Here is a 17,793-nt window from a genome sequence, read left to right on the forward strand (position 1 = left end):
ATACAGTGATGTTTTAGGTGGTGAACCTCCATATCAGGTTAATAACGTAGATATATGATATTACTCAATTCTTTTTTCCCGTCCTTAAACTAATTTCCAGATTAACATAATTAAAACATCATAACCTCCTGTACATTTATAACTCTGGCATCAAAACATATTAGTTGAAAATGGAAATGCATTTTATTGTTAAGTTCATATATATCTGCAAATGATAACGTGACGGATAAGGGGAATATTTTACTTCGGTAATTTTTTATGTTTGTTTTTCCGAAACAGTCGGTATAGGTTCGCTTTTTACCCTTTGACCTTAAGGACGCTCTTCTATTGAAACGCAAGTCACCTGATAGCAATTCTTTTCCCGATTGGGCAAATACTGATAACTTAGTGGCGTTCATAAAAACTGTACAAAAAATTGAAATTACGTTAAAAAAACTGTATCGAAAATTTGAAATTGCGTGCCATGTGTTATTTTCTTGAAAGAATTCGAGGATTTACAAATATTTTCTATAACTCCTTGAAGAAATGTAGAAACATAGAAGTAAAATTTAAATGCGTCGGTTTTTTTTAAAGATAGTACTTGTTTTTTTTTCTTATTTGTGTTTAACTAGTTCGCGTGGTATGCCTACAAAGATATTGGACATGCTAAAACCCGAATTTTAAAACATTCCAAAAAGCACATATAAGTTATGATATGTTAACAATAAAAAAAAAAAATAGAAATCAAATAACTTCAAAATGGTATATTATGCATATATGTTTATAATCATTTCCAACATATTTAAAAAAAAAAACTTAGGTTACACTGTCTACAAGAAAAAGACTAAAAAAAGAAAAATCATGGGAACCAAGATTATAGCGGTAATCAAAAGAATTCAATCCAGGGACAAAGACCAGACATGGGAAACAGACAAACACAACAAAACAATGAAGTAGCTAAAATCATACATACAAAGTAACAAAAGCAAATGAGCAACTAGAGCGAATGTATAGCTGTATAGCAGGGATTAAAATTTGAGATTAAAATATCAGTTGGTATACATGTACATATATACTTTTCTTCACCAACAACAGTGGCGCAGCTACATTTACGTCACAACAACCGTGTGTACACATCGGCTAAGCAACAATTAAGTAACAAGTCGGGAAAAAGAGAGAAAAGGAGACTCAAGTAAGATGTCATCAATGAATTATGCAAAAAAACGTTGTACACGTCATATCTGTCTTTGGAGGTAACAGTGTGTATTCACTATATATGTATGTAATGTAAACATCAACGTACATGTCGTATTGACTTCACTATGCAGTAATTACTTTCTTCATACCTTGGGCCTAAGGCGGATTTTTTTTTACCATCCGCATCAGACAGATTTAGGAAAACATTTATGAACGACGGACGTAAACATGATCGTAGGCAGGTGTTTGTAGAGGGGGTTATGTGGACTCGCAAAGCGTGTCCTGCGCCCCACACCGCGAAGTGGTATAGACTTAAATAGTCAATAATCAGACCAAAAAAAACCTTCGACTTAAAAAGTGCTTATTTGTTTTAAAGGGAGGGGAATCTTACCAAACTTATGAACCCCCTTAGCAACGGGTGTTGAAAAGATATGCATTTCGCTTAAATTACTAATTTTGGTACTATTGACAATGTGTATCGCAACATCTACTGCTGTGAGGTTGTTCAGTGTTCTCAAAAGGGAGAAAACCTATATGCCAACGACAATGCACCAATACCACCTCTAAGCTTTGGCTTTATGCATATCCACAAAAAGAACTATATATATATACCTATATAGTCAATCGTAACGAGTCAGTGTATCTGAATCGCAGACTGAGTAATTTTACATTATGTTCAATGCTAACCGATCATTTTATCTTTTAATGTAAACTACCCGTTTTCAGACCTAGAAAACATGTGTATGGTATTAAAGTATGCAAAAAACAATTTTACATACATATGTCAAAGATTTGTCTTAACCTGTGCTACACGTAACTTAAATATTAGTATATAGTTTTAAGACGTATATATATAGATGTTTATGACCTATATAGTCAATTGTACATTTTGTCAAATAAGCTGACTGAAACATTTGAAAATAAAGTTTAAACCCATTATTTTCATGGCCAACAATAGATCATGCTTATAATAAGAAATATATTCCAAACAGGTTGCGGATTCAGAGATTAACACAAAAGAATAAACTTTCCATGGGCCAAAAATACAAATAGAATTCACTTTTACAAGGCAAACAACAAAGTGTTTAATTTCTTTATATCAAACTTAATGTATTTCTAATTTGATTATTTACTGTTACAGTGTATCACACAAATTGAGGTAAGGGAGATAACCATAATTTAAAATACTGACTCTGAGATTCTTTCGTTGAGTTAGAACGTTAGGTACGTATGTTAATTATCCGATTGTCTCTAGTACAACGTATGAGTTGTGATATGAAAACTCCATACGCAAGTCCTGAGGGGATGTTGCGACTGATGAAAGTAAAGTTTGTCGTAAAGTTTGGTAATGAGTTTTCCTTTTCCATCAATCTATAAGTTTAGGTCAAGATATGAGGCCAACTACACAGCGTATGTGGTATCCTTTATCTGAAAATCCTTGGAAGAGATGCAATGTACAAAATCACAGAAACAAGGATTGTTTTACGAAAATACGCCATCTATATAGCGGATAACGAATTCAAATGATATGGTAAAACTACGTTCCATCTATCCATCTATTCTATCAGCTATAAAGTAGGCATCTTAAGAGTGAAGGAATAAGTCGGTGGGTAGAGGAGCACAACACGTCCCCATTTAAATGCAGACCGTGTATTGTAAAACGCGTTCACTACACTTGACAATTGTGTTGTCGACAAAAAATTCAAGCTTTTTGAAAACATCTTCGGTATATTTGGAAGGTTAGTTATAATAATCGTCCCTTTACAAAGTAGGAGGAATTTCTACCAGGCACTACGTATCTGTATCTAGGTGTACAGTCTCTTCTTTAGTAGTAAAGATGCATATTATTTTTGAGACTAGAATTAAACTGAGTTTTAGGAATAGAGGTATAAAGGTTTGAAAAATCAAAGGTCCTGATTATTGTGTGTGTGGTATTCTGTTAAGAGTGGAGACCATATCTGACAGCTGTGAGTATGGAAATTATAAATTTTGAAAGCGGTTCATTATATACTATATGTACAAAAACAAAACCTTAAGTAATTACCAATAAAACGAAACATTACCCAAGGCGTTAAAAATTGGCTGGACAATCGCACATTTTATTTTTGTCAGTGAAAGGCAACGAAAGAAACTCCGCAAACATTGAAATACAATGGAACCATTGCTGAAATGAGAAAATAATTCTGTGACACCACCTGGTGTGAAAACTACTCGGTGTCTCCGATTTCTCTGTCGCACTCTTATTAGCTTGTTCGTGTTAACTTCGTAATACAACAGCAGAAAAAAAAGATTGTTCATCGTCTTCAAAACTGTTGATCGATGTCTCTTACAGAAACTGGATTCTACTTGCTCGACTAAAAACATTTAAAATAAAATAACTTTGAATTTTGTGCGATATATTTCTTAAACATTTTGATTTTATTTAGTTTCGAATGAATATTGAACATGATGCATTTAATAATAGTTCGTTAGTTCCATTTGTTTTTGTTTAGCTTAACTAACAGTATTCTTGTATAAAGGATTTTTATGGCGAAAATTATCATTGTAATAGTTTGGTATCCTGACCGTGTATTTAATTCGTGATCAACACAGTTTAATTACTCTAGGTCTTTATAACAGCAGACACTGCGTCCATTTCCACAACGACAAAGACCACTGTCTACTTTAAATAGTTGAAGACAAACATCAGAACAAAACCTGTTCCTGTACGTTTTGCATCTGATTGTGCCTAGAAAAAAAGGAGACTGTTTAGTTTGAAATGCAGTATCAATTTACAAGTGAGTAGTTTTCATTAATTTATGTCAGTTAAATAAACAGGGAAATACCTGTAATGGTCATTCTACAGTAGATCTTTTCGCCATCACGTTCCAGATTTTATTGTCGTGTAATAACACCATTAATATGATATATTTGGGATATTTGATATATTTATGAAAACAGTTACGTGCCAAGTAATATGTACGTATAAAATGAAGAGAAATGATGTTTGGAGTAGTAGCTTGAAGAAAATATATAAAATATGTAATTACATGCGTTTCTTATTTAAAAAAAAAAACTTCAACGTTTCTATGAGAAAAGTTGAGCGTATCGAAGCATAATTAAAAAGAATAAATTATCATAAATATTACATGAAAGACAATAATTTGGTAAGACCTTTGATATCTCTTAAGGTGCTTAAGGTTTTATAAAGTGTTCATCACGATCAATGTCATGTATTTGTTCCTTTTGGATCGCCTGTGTTCCACGTGTAGAAAATATGCAATGAATTTTCTAGGCGTTTCTGTTCCGATTACTAGATCGTTTAAAAGAACAAAAATATCATATCATTCACTAGGTAAACATATTCTTATTGTTTCTTAACATTCATATTTATTTGTTGTAACAAAGTTAATTGCTGCAGATAATGTTATTTCCTCGGTAATGTTCAATGTACTCATAGGAGGTAGCAGTTTTTTTTATATTTAGTCAGTAGGTTATCATGTATTTCCCCTATTTTAGCCACCGTCGTCTCTAGGTTGACATGATCGATATAAATTCCATTAGAACACTTCATTCAATGAACTCAGGCGCATACGAAATATGCAACGGGAGGAAACATATGTACAATTTATATTATACACATAATGCCTGTAGTAGAGAGTGTTACGCTGTAGTATCACACGAGGTTAAAATATCACACGAGACGAAGTCGAGGATGATATATTTACAGAGTGTGATACGATGCGTAACACCTTCTATTATATCGATCCACCAATCACTGTTCAGTGGGGGCGGGGCAAGTAAGACTGTACAGGGAAAAGACTAAAATAAGTCATCACCTATTACCCAATCAGAATTTAAGATTTTTGTATGAAGTGTAATATATAGAGATAAATAATTAGTTATATAATTTGACAAACAAACAGAAATGTGTTTCAAATTAATAAATCAATAAAAAAATCGTATATAGGTCTACACAAATCCCTCTGGAGAAAGAGGGAGTTATGCTGTCCCACAGTCTAAAAGAGAGTGGTCAGCTCACATTAATGCCCGTACACTCAATAACCAAGTAACTAAGTCTGTAATTATTTTATCATAGTGGCCTCTATTAACATATATTATAATTAAGTTTCATTAAATAAGTATGTATCAAACCCCGGACCTATATGTTGCAGTTCTATGCTTAATCGGATGGATAAGACAGACACTCGTATGATTAAACAGATGCAACTCATTTCGAAAGGCATTGGTATTGAGTTTTGCTGGAATAGGAATGTGGACCCGTTTATTCTTATAATGCTCGTTACTGTTTCACCATATATATTTATTAATGGCATATATTGAATCGAATATGGATTGTTGGTAAATATTGATACGTGTGTGCTATAAATAGGTAAGATGTTTTGATTAGTTAAAATACACACGACTTTTTCGTGTCTCTTTAAATTGGAAAGTTATTGTAAGGTGCGAGGTTTTTATCATTCGAGCCATTGCAACTCAAGTGTTCTGGCAATTTTTTTCTCTTGAAAATTATTATAATAATTTTGTTTTCATTACAGATGTTCTATCATTCCTACAATCAGGACAAGCTCAAATATAAACGAACTTGACTTCAACCACACGTCGTGTTTCAGTATTTCATTTTTGTAATAAAATGCAGCACTTTATGCTTGCAGGTGGCCCTTCAAATGTGATACATGTAGTTCGTTATTTAATTGATAAATATTTTATGTTCGTTTGAGCAGAGCGAATTAGGACATAACTTATATTTTCATTACACGAATCAAATACAAAAAGGTCGACGTTGCTGACTCATTAATTTATCAGTGTTCAAGTATATATGCAATTGACATTTAAAAGGTTACAGCTTGAAAAAATAAAGTCTATAATTAAATGCTTGTTACTTTTTCTTTGTTTTGTTCAATATGTCGATAAGTTTATTCAAGATTAGTATGCACAGTGAAATGATTCATGTTTTTCAAAGTTTACTCTTCTTCCTTTACACTTTATTTATAAAAAACGAATTTGATAATTGATCATTTTATATAGAAACAATAACACGGATTGTGAGTCAACACATTAGAGATGATAAATTGGATCCTTAGTTAAGTATAGGTTTGTATACCATTTATATTGTTGTTATTCCTTTATCAGTTACTTCTATTTTCAAAGAAATGCTTTTTTTTATATATAATCCGGTGAAGTAAAACTACCAATTATCGATGATTTAAGTGAATAAATACCAGGATAATTGATATATGCAATAAATACGTGGGCTGAGATACCTCCTCCCCCCGTGCATCCCCAACTCATCAACCAACATATCATGTTCAGGTACCTTTATTCTTCTAACTTCTTATCGTCGAAACGAAGTGCATTACATTCTATAGGTATCATCATGTAGCCCAGTATCTCAGTCTTCCATTGGTACCACAAAAATTGCAGTAAAACTTATGGTTTTGGAGTGAAATGAAAAATATGACCCTTACCCCACCGACAAAATGCTTAAATTGACATATTTGTCAATATCAAATCCCCTAGAGTATTTATGTTTCAGTTTAAGATGTTTTATCTTAAACAATGTAATCAGAAACAATTGCAGGAAGATGTTACAGAAGACAACAGCGATAATCACTTCAATGTCTGTTAAACTTGCCATTCGTTATCTTGTTTTTTGAGTAATCAAGGGAACCAAGGTTATAGCGGTAATCAAAGAGTAATCAAGGGAACCAAGGTTATAGCGGTAATCAAAAGAATGTAATCCAGGGACAATGACCAGACATGGAAAACAGACATACACAACAAAGAACACAAAGTAACTAAAATCTTACATACAAAGTAACAAAAGTAAATAAGCAACTCAGACTCCACTAAAAACTGGGAGCATGGACCAGGTGCACCGGTAGGGTAAGCGTCCTCTGTTTTTCTAGAAACACCCGCCGAGTTGCTCATAAAAAGTCAAAAAGTTTAAGACAGAAATCTTAAAACAGTGTCTGGGTGTATAGTATTATTGTATACCCGACTTTTGGTTGTACTGATAATAGTTCATATTCCTTCATGAATATCTTTACTATATCATATTAATATTGTATTTCCTCAAAATTTATGTGGTCAGTCGATTCTAATTTTTGTCTCGCAATGGTCAAGTTTAACCGAGATCAAATAATTCAAACACTGAGTGTTCCTACAGCCATCTAAAAGCTCTTCATATCAGTCCTGAAAGCAATTATAAAAAACTATTTTATTTTTAGTAAGGTTTTTCTCATAAATTTCTTTGAGTTTGTATTTCACCTCAACCATAACTTTTGAATTAATATGTGTATTATCATCCGCAAGATCATGTATCCCCATTGAAGTTATAATGTTCTTCATTATTGCATCCTCGGATGATATAAGTTTTATTTAACAAGCCTTTGTGACCAATATTCTAGTAATACATACAAATCTATAAAAAAATATCAACCTGTTCTGCTTATGTTCTTCATACTACCTTTAATAATTCTACTTTTTTCTAGAGTATGCAAATGAAATTAACACTTGCCATCGTAATGTTTAAGCCATTTTAAATACTTATGTACTAGCTTAAAACACGACAATCTCGTGTCGTAAATACCGGTGCCATCATTAGTTATTTGTTTACTTAATATTCATTATACATGTACTAGATATGTTTAGTTGCTTGGCATGGAGGTACAAGGATTTTGGTCATTGGAAGCAGTATATTAACAATTGGGATAATTGCTTTTGGGCAATAAATTGGGCTCAGTTAAATTCACCGCACAACATCTCTTTTGTTTTGAATAGAGACGACAATAACTAGTTTTGTTGTATTGGTTTTTTTTTTCGACCGCGTTCTGATCAACCATCTCTTTGTTTTGTTTCATCAGACCACGGGTAAGGGCGTGGGTTGGCCTTTTCTCTTCTATTTTTGCTTTAAGTTTGCATGGAACTCAATAAAATTCCTGTACTTCTTGCATCTGATTGTACCTAGACAAAAAAGTGGTAATTTTGTTTGAAATGCAATAATTATTCCAAGCGAGTAGTTCTCTGTTTATATCAATAAAATTGAAGAAAAAAAAGAAAATAAAGGTTATCTCGTACTATACGTAATTAGGTTTCATTACACAATATAGATAGGTTAAATCATTTATAGCCAACGTTGGTATAAAAAGTTTATCATGAAAAATGAAGCATGTACTATGATATCCATTGTTAGTAAGGCGTATTCTATTTGAACTTATGACAAAATTTTTATACCAGTTTTCGACGGTAGCACTTACAGTCTACAAAACACTTCCGTGGAAGAAAACAGTCAGAATGCCATAATTCGACAATAGTTCCTTTATCAAAACTTTTCATGTCTCTGGTGCTACACTCACCATTGACAACAGCACAAGAACGAGTACCTGCATCCCCTTTTGTAACAGAAAACGAAAACAACATAATCTTTGTTTTGTTGTGCCACATAATCAAAACAAGGATAAACATTACATAGTCAAGCATAGGTTACTTATATATACTGCAATAGTTTTCAGTAGTAAATACATGCGTTTTTATGGTAAAATATTATATTCAATAAACGTGTGATTGACTAGTAAAAAAATAATTCCTATCAAATATCATGTCGAGGGGGGGTTTTGAAATTATAATTTGGAAAGACATTCGATATATCTTTATGTGTTTAACTATTAAAGATTCCTGACGATGAATGAAGTTTTATTGTTCTCTCTGGATCGTCTATGTGGAAGATGAAACCGTTTCAGGTTTGATCGATTGTAAAAATGAAAGAAAACATTTCTCACAAGATAAGAAATTAAGGGAGATAATACAGTGCAGTATAAAAGTATTAAAGTAGAATAGTAAAATATTTTTTTTTACTGTGCTGAATTATTTTGAATAGACTTACCGAACTGAACAAAATAAAGAAGCGTCAATAAGTATAGAATTCTAGACATCATTTTCTCCAAACTTTAATTTTGTACCTGTTAAATTGTATATATATACATATACCTGAATGCTGATACATTGATGAGTCTGCAACGTCCAATTTTTATTATTTAATTTATGTTATGAATACATAAGATAAGTAAACAATAAACAGGAATACAAGAATGAGGTTTTATTCTTACACATGCTTAGAATTAGAAATAAGACAGGTAATTTGAAATTGCATTGAGATTCCTGTCATTTAAAAATAAATCTTTTGGCGCATCAATTTCTCAAGTCCATAGTTCGATAATTCACCAAACTTCATTAGTAATAGGAATAACTAAACAAAAAGGAACTGATAACAGTCTGGTGCACTATGGTCTGGTAATTTATCTTTTCATATCCTTGTTTTACCAACTGTCATTTGTCAAATGTTGAAATCGACATAGATTGCCAGCTCTTGGTAAACAGAATGGAAAACTAGATACTAAATGAAGAATGGCTTAATTATACCATTGTTATTTTGTGATCTAACGCTTTATCTGGGGTTGTAACATTGTACACGATGTATGGTGAAATTAACGACACACGTCACAACCAATAGATATGAAACAGACGTCTCAGAATGTGACATGTCTAATAACTTCATTTGTACTGCTCCAGCGAATAATTTTTGATATACGGAAGATAAAGCAAGAGTTGTAAGGGGCTGAAAAAATTCTAACGGTGTCTGAAATGGCAAATCTGGGAAACAAATTTGTGGCATTTTCCTCTACGGGTACTACTGTGGCAGCAGTGTCTGTATATTGTCAAGAGCCTTAGATCAGCAAGTTAGGCTACATTTTTTGTAACTTAGTACACAATGTATCAAATATGATCCGATGAAGCAGGGTAGCGAAAGAAAAGTGGGTGTGTACTGGTCAGAAAAAATGCATAAGCAAATCCAATGTCGAGAAACTTAGATGTTGAAAAAAGTGCCGGTAAGTCATGACAAACATTCTGACGGAGCGTCAAATTATCAAATATTAACAGAAATAAATGAAGACTTAACAAAAGACAAGTAGAGATCATCACTGCATTATTATACTTGCCATTTATTATCTTGTTCATAATTATCTACCAAAAACTACTTTGGTTAATAAAATACCTTTTAAAATGTCTTTTTGAAGTACCAATACTAACTCTAATTCTTTACTATATCTTTCGTCAAGTTTTATGTGGTCACTCAATTTCATTTTTCTCTTAATGACAAAGCTTAAATTTCTCTTATTACTAATTTGTTTTTTTTTAAAGATCTACCGATTCTTTCACTGATTTTGTCCACAGACAGTTATACTAAATACCATATTTACCATATTTTGACCTCGATTTAATGGGAGTGTATTGTATTACAACAGAAATATGGTGACACCGAAAGTCAAAACAAAAATACAACAAGAAAATTAAAAATTTCAATTTATACCTTTTATACTGTTTTATATTTCATAATTAGCATTTTAGGTAAACAAAAGTAACAAAGGGAAAACAGTTTCAAACGGAAATACAAAAATGCTATCCAGGGATTAAAACCAGACAGGAACAAAAAAACAGAGACTCATAACAGGGAACACAAAATAACAAAGTAACACGTACAAACAACAAAAAGTAAATAAGCAACTCAGACTCCAAAAAGAAAAAAAAAGAAAAAGAAAAAAACTGGAAGCATGGACAAAGTGAACCACGCTCCATCAACTGGAATTATAACTTTAAAGTTCTTATGGATGCCGTGGAGCACTATGCAAGAAAATGGATAAAACGAGAACAAGAAGACATTGATTCTCTGCCAGAGTGGTTAAAGGCAGTGAGGTCTTAAATTTTGAAACGAATGAAAGTTTCAAGTAGGTCAATGATTGCAAAAACTACATCAGTTTTCAAAAACCCCGATGTAGCAAAAACATTGTCTACTATACATGACAAATATGTTCTCGTACCAGCAGACAAAACCCAAAACAACATTGTTATTGTCTGCAAAACGTTTTACATTCAATGTTTATGATCAGAGATAGACGTAGAAAATAAAAGCAGTGATAAAACCTATACTGCTACAAAACTCTCCAAAGAATAGATTGTGGAAAACCACAAATTTGTGCTATCCTCTTTTGGTTTCTCTGCCAAGAACAAAGATAGTGATTTACCGTCTATGTACTGGATTCTTAAACTCCTCAAGTTGACCTTTCATTCAGAATTGTCAACTTTCCTTTCATCTGTGGCAACATCCTTTCAGTACCTGCTTTTTGTATCGCGCTATAACTCTAACAAATAGGTTTCTGGAACATGGTTATGCTGCTATAAGATTGAAGTCATCACTACAGAAGTTTTATAGTCGTCATCATGAACTCGTGGATCGTTATGGTGTATCCATCTGCACCATGAAAACTGATTTATTCAACGGGGCATAGTTTTCCTTTCCTCGTTTGTCTACCCCGGACTTGACTTTTTATGAGCAAGTTTGCGGGTGTTTCTAGAAAAGCAGAGGACGCTTGTGCTACCGTTGCACCTGGTCCATGCTCCCAGTTTTAAATGGAGTTCGAGATGCTTTATTTTTTTTTATTGCTTTAGTTTTTTGTATGTATGATTTTAGTTACTTTGTGTTCTTTGTTGTGTATATTTTTTCCATGTCTAGACTTTGTCTCTGGATTACATCCTTTTGATAACCGCTACAACTGTGGTTCCCTTGATTACTCTTTAATAATATTTTGATTTTTCGCAAATTAATCAACTCAAACACGAATTGTTCCTACGACCATCTAAAGGTTTTTAATGTCATTTTCAAAAACAATTATAATAACTATTTTTTTTTATTTTAGTGTGGTTTTACTCTTGAGGTTTGCATTTTAGTACTTATGTTCTTATACTAGCTTTAAAAATCTTTTTTTCTGGAATATGCAAATGAACTTAACGCTTGCCATCGTAATCTTTTAGCCATTTTAAATACTTATGAACTAGCTTGAAATCCTTGTGCTATCTTATTGGTTATTTGTTAAGTTAATATTCATAATGTTATATATGTTTACTTGTTTGGCATGGAGGTACGACGGATTTTGGAGGCATTTAACGGTTGCAACTATTGCTATGAGCGAGAAATTGTGATCAGTAAAATTTGCTGTACCACAGCTCTTTTGTTTTGAATAGAGACAACAAGAATCAATTTTGTCGCATTCGTTTTTGTGACCTCGTTCTGTTCCATCATCGATTTGTTTTAAGTCACCAAAAAAAAAAAACACAAAAAAAAAACGAAGTCTCAGCGTGAGGTGGCTTTTTCTCTTCTAGTTTTTGTATGAGTTTCATTGGAAATCAATTAAATAAAATACACAAATACAGTTTCATTTCTGCAAAGACGGAATCGAATTCAGTCCCGGTCCCTGTAAAAGCACATGAACGCTAATAAGAATATGCTTTCACGTGGATATGGACATTAAACTAATGAAATGAAATTTAAATTTTAATTAGCCAGGTCTGGCTTCAGGTTGAAAAAGAAAACAACTTCAGCATATACTAATAGCATTATTGCACTGATATTTCTTTTTTGCCACGTGAAATTTTATTTAACATACAGATGATCTACAGATTTTGTGAATCTGCCTTGTAAGAAAAAAACCAAATGTTGATGTTACATCCTCAATATCTCAGTAGTCGGAAATTGATTATCTATAGTCCATTGATCGGTATTTTTTAAAATTACATTAATTTTACTTGCTCGACCACAAACAATTCACAAACACAAACTATGACTGTTACGAGGTAACATTTATTTTACAATTTAATTTGTAGTTTCGAACGGACATCAAAACTAATCACATAATATTATCTTTTTAAAAGTTCTTGGTTCACTTTTAACTATACTGACAAAATGCTTTGAACAAAGCATTCTTGATTGCCAAAATAATCTTTGTAACGATTTGGTATTTTCATCGGTATCTAAACCCTTGATCAAAACAGTTTACTCCAGGTCTTTGTAACAGCAGACACTGCGTCCACTTCCGCATCGACAAAGACCCCTGTCTGCTTTAAACTGCAGAGGACAAACATCAGAACAAAACCCGTTCCTGTACTTCTTGCATCTGATTGTGCCTAGACAAAAAAGTAATTTTGTTTGACATTCAATATCAGTTTTCAGAGGGTAGTTCCCTGTTTATATAAGTAAAATTAAAGAAAAAAAAGAAAAAAAAAGAAAACACTTGTAAGAACTTGAGATAAAGAACTTGAGATAAAGAACTTGAGATAAAAGATACTACAGACACTGTGAAGGCAGCCTCATATCTTGACCTACACTTAGAAATCGATGGTAAAGGAAAACTATTGACCAACCTTTACGACAAACGTGATGACTTTTCATTCAGAATTGTCAACTTTCCTATCATCTGTGGCAACATCCCTTCGGCACCTGCATATGGAGTGTTCATATCACAACTCATACGTTATGCCGGAGCTTGCCGAAACTACGCCGACTTTTTGTGTCGCGCTGGAACAAATAGGCTTCTGAAACAGGGTTATGTTGCTATAAGATTGAAGTCATCAATACAGAAGTTTTATGGTCGTCATCATGAACTCGTGGATCGTTATGGTGTATCTATCTGCACCATGAAAACTGATTTATTCAACGGGTCATAGTTTTCCTTTCCTCGTTTGTCTACCCCGGACTTGACTTTTTATGAGCAACTCGGCGGGTATTTCTAGAAAAGCAGAGGACGCTTACCCTACCGGTGCACCTGGTCCATGCTTCCAGTTTTAGAGGAGTCCGAGTTGCTCATTTGTTTTTGTTACTTTGTATGTATGATTTTAGTTACTTTATGTTCTCTGTTGTATATGTCTGTTTTCCATGTCTGGTCTTTGTCACTGGATTACATTCTTTTGATAACTTTGGTTCCCTTGATTACTCTTGTAAAGATCATGTCGTGCTAAATTTTCTCGTAGGTAATTAGGTTTCATTACACAACATACATATGTTAAAACATTTATAGCCAACGTTGTGATACCTGCTCATAGAACTATAGAGAGAGGATGTATGTAAGATTAGCTCGAATGAAATATACAATATATTTGAGCAAAGTGTATTCCTTAAAAAAACTCACAAAAAAAAAAAAAACAAAAACAAAAAGAATAAAACAAAACAAAAACAAAACAAAAACCAAAACAACATAAAACAAAAGAAAAAAAAACAAACAAACAAACAAAAACAATATAGCAAGATCGTACTGAAAGTTTCTCATGAAAATTGAGGTACTCCATTTTTTATTAAGTTTTATTTCATTGAACATATAACGCTCAATTATCTAAATACCAGTTAACGACGATAGCACTTACAGTCTACAAAGCACCGCCGTGGCAGAAAACAGTCCGAATGCCATAATTCGACAGTAGTTCCTCTATCAAAACTTTTCATGTCTCTGGTGCTACACTCACCATTCACAGCAGCACATGATCTATAACCTGCATTCCCTTTTGTAAAAAAAAGTAAAGCAAAACTTTCTTCGTTTTTGTTGTTCAAAACAAGGATAAACATAACATAATGTCTGTCAGGCATATCTACAACAACAATTTTCACTAGTGATTACATGCGTTTCTGTGGTTGAATATTATATTAAATAAACGTTTCTAGGATGAGCGCACGGAATAATAATAATAAAAAAAAATCATTCATATCAAGGTGGGATTTAGACATACTAGATTGAAATGACCCTCGATATCTTTTCAATTTTAAAGTGTTCATGACGATGAATGTGATAATTCCCATGAGTCGTCTATGTGGAAGATGAAGGCTACTTAGTTTTAATCGATCATGAAAATGAAAGAAAACAATTCTCACAAGATTAGGGATGAAGGGAGATCATACAGTGCTGTATAATAGTAGGAAATTAGAATAGTATAATTCTTATCTTTATAATTTTTTATTGAACTTATTTATTTTGAATAGACTTACCGAACTGAACAAGCCAAAGAAACACTAATGGGTAGAAAATTCTACACATCATTTTCTCCAACCTATAACTGTGTACCTGTTAAATTGTATATATATATATATATATATATATACATATGTATATATATATATATATGTATATATATATATATATATATATATATATATATATATTAATTTGCATGCTGATACATTAATGAGTCTGTAACGTCCACTTTTTGTATTTTAATTCATGTTATGAATACATGAGTAAACAATAAACAGGTATGCATTAATGAGGTTTTATTCTTTTATATGCTTAGAATTAGAAATAAGACAAGTAATTTGAAATTGCAGTGAGATTCCCGTCATTTAAAAAAAATATGTTGGTGCATCATTTCAAGTCCATAGTTTTGATAATTCATCACGTTTCATAAAGAATAGAATAACAAAAAGAAGGACCAGTGCAAAGCCTAGCTTATAATCGACATAAATGTCCAGCTCATTGTAAACATAATGGAACACTAAATAGAAAATAAAGAATGGCTTAATTATACCATTCACATACGTTATATTGTGATTGAAAACTTTATCCAGGTTTAAAACATTGGACACGATGTATGGTTGTACATTAGACAGCTCATCTAGATGTTGCTATTTAGAATATAGAATCAGGGATACATGTCACATCAAATAAATAACATACTTAGAATCTGACGACACTATTCGCTACACAGCTCCATCGAATCAAGTTTGAAACAGGGAAGAAATCGGAATCATATTTGGGTCTGAAAAAATCCCAGTGATGTCGTTCGCTCCAGATCTCGATTTCACAAAAAGTCGTAAGTGTAAAGTTGATCGTAAGTAATGATGTCATAAACTAAAATAGCATTGTGACGTCATGAATTACGATCAATTTCACACTTGCGACTTTTTGTGAAAGCAATGCCAGAGGTCTCGAACTCGTCCTACTGTGACACCTTTCGCAAAACCACCTGCACTAAGTCCAGCTCCCGACTCAATTTATATTTTTTCTGACCGGACCATTCCTCTTCATAGCAAAAATCTAGGTTGGAAACTTAATACACAATATACGGTAGTACAGTGAAGCCAATCAAGGTGTTGTCCTCATATAGGATAAAAGATCAACTTATCGACACGTCTCAACCAATAAATATGAGACTAATGTCTCAGAATGTTAGTTAAAAAACGGAAGATGAGGAAAGGTTATAAGGGACTGAAAATGTAACGATGTTAGAACAGAAAATCTGGGAAGCACATTTGTGGCGCCTTTCCCTCTGCCTCCGCTGGACCCGAACTCGTACTTCTGTGATATCAATGGCAGCACTGCCTGTAATTTGTCAAACGCCTTAGAAAAATGAGCATGTCTATGATAAAAGATGAGCGTATCGAAAAAAAAAATATAAGAAAAACTTAATCCTCAATATCATATGAAAAGTAGATTAAGAGACGAGGATTTGGTAAGATCATTAATATCCATGTACCTGTTTAAGGGATTATAAAGTGTTCATTACGTTTGATGTCTTGTATTTCTTCGTGTGGAAAAGGTGCAATTAATTTTCCATGCGTTTTTGTTCAGATTACTGGATCGTAAAAAAGGATTTAAATTTTACACCATTCATTGGGAAAGGTAGATAATTTGGTAAGACCTTTGATATCTATTTAAGTGCTTAAGGTTCTATAAAGTGTTCATCACGGTTAATGTCGTGCATTTGTTCCCTTTGGATCGCATGTCTTGCATGTGTAGAATGCATGTCTATGATAACAGAGGTGCAATTGATTTTCTGGGCGTTTCTAAAAAGGACAAAAACTTCGCACCATTCATTGGGAAACTTATTTTTCATAAAATAAAGTGGAAAGGAAAAATAATACAATGTAAAAAAAATCATTTCTCCTTGCGAACTAATCTTGAATAAACGTACCGAACTGAAGAAAACAAAGAAAAAATCAACAACTAATTCTTGATATCATTTTTCAAGCTGTAATATTTTAAATGCCAATTGCATATATACCGGAAAACTGATACATTAATGAGTCATCAAATTATGTCTCATATATACTTTATTTTGACAGAGAACACTTATTGCAAAATATATTTGGCTCTATTGATATGAAAGGCTAGAGTACCTGAGGAGGATGTGCAGCCTTGGTCGTCTTGACCCAAATGTTATCCGAAACATAGTGTGAACAGAAAAAAAAGATTAGTTCATACCGACTAAATATAAAATAGAGCTAACTGCTACCTCTTATGAGTACATTGCAGATAGAATAACATTATTAAGGTAACCCCTGTGTACAGAAAATTAATGAATACAAACAGATAATCAACTCCAAAAACTTATTTGAAATGTGCAGCAAATAGCTTACTAGAATCTCTGTTTAACCAAACAACTGAAAAAAAAATATTATGAAACAATATAATCAAATTAAACGTAAACACGTTGCAGTTGCATGCTTAATCGGAGGGGGGGGGGGTAAAACAATACACTTCATTTCGAAAGGCATTGGTATTGAATTTTGCTTGGATAGGAATATGGACACGTTTATTCTTAAAATGAACATGTATGCATGATTGAGTTTTGTACACATTTTCGAAATTACGTTGAAAATTTCTGTCATTTAAAACGAAATTTGGTCACCACTTTGACGGAACGTCCTTAGCTTGTAAATTCCCATGTGATAGTAATACCAGTACCGAAATGTATAAAACTTAAAAAGAACTAGTTAAGCATCTGGTTTACTATAGTCTG

At 32.7% G+C, this 17,793-nt stretch overlaps 1 protein-coding gene across 1 annotated transcript; it reads right to left on the bottom strand.

Moving 5' to 3' along the window:
• Nucleotides 1-12,767: 12,767 nt before the first annotated feature.
• LOC148602882 (uncharacterized) lies at nucleotides 12,768-15,099 on the bottom strand. Its single transcript, XM_088553955.1, has 3 exons — nucleotides 15,044-15,099; nucleotides 14,428-14,562; nucleotides 12,768-13,194 (listed from the first exon to the last, which is right to left on the bottom strand). Exons 1-3 carry the CDS (start codon nucleotides 15,093-15,095, stop codon nucleotides 13,064-13,066), a joined length of 318 nt encoding a protein of 105 aa, XP_088410081.1. The 5' UTR covers nucleotides 15,096-15,099; the 3' UTR covers nucleotides 12,768-13,063.
• Nucleotides 15,100-17,793: the final 2,694 nt, after the last annotated feature.

This window comes from Perna viridis, chromosome 11, assembly GCF_037379345.1.
Source record: "Perna viridis isolate PV_CMFRI_1.1 ecotype Kerala chromosome 11, ASM3737934v1, whole genome shotgun sequence".
NCBI lineage: Eukaryota > Metazoa > Mollusca > Bivalvia > Mytilida > Mytilidae > Perna > Perna viridis.

Excerpts from the sequence above, each read along its gene's own strand:
- LOC148602882 (XM_088553955.1), bottom strand. The coding sequence starts at position 15,095 with ATGATGTGTAGAATTTTCTACCCATTAGTGTTTCTTTGGCTTGTTCAG. Across the intron at positions 14,563-15,043 it reads TCTTTGGCTTGTTCAGTTCG|GGAATGCAGGTTATAGATCA; the intron begins GTAAGTCTATTC and ends TTTTTACAAAAG. Across the intron at positions 13,195-14,427 it reads ACGGCGGTGCTTTGTAGACT|GCACAATCAGATGCAAGAAG; the intron begins GTAAGTGCTATC and ends TTTTTTGTCTAG.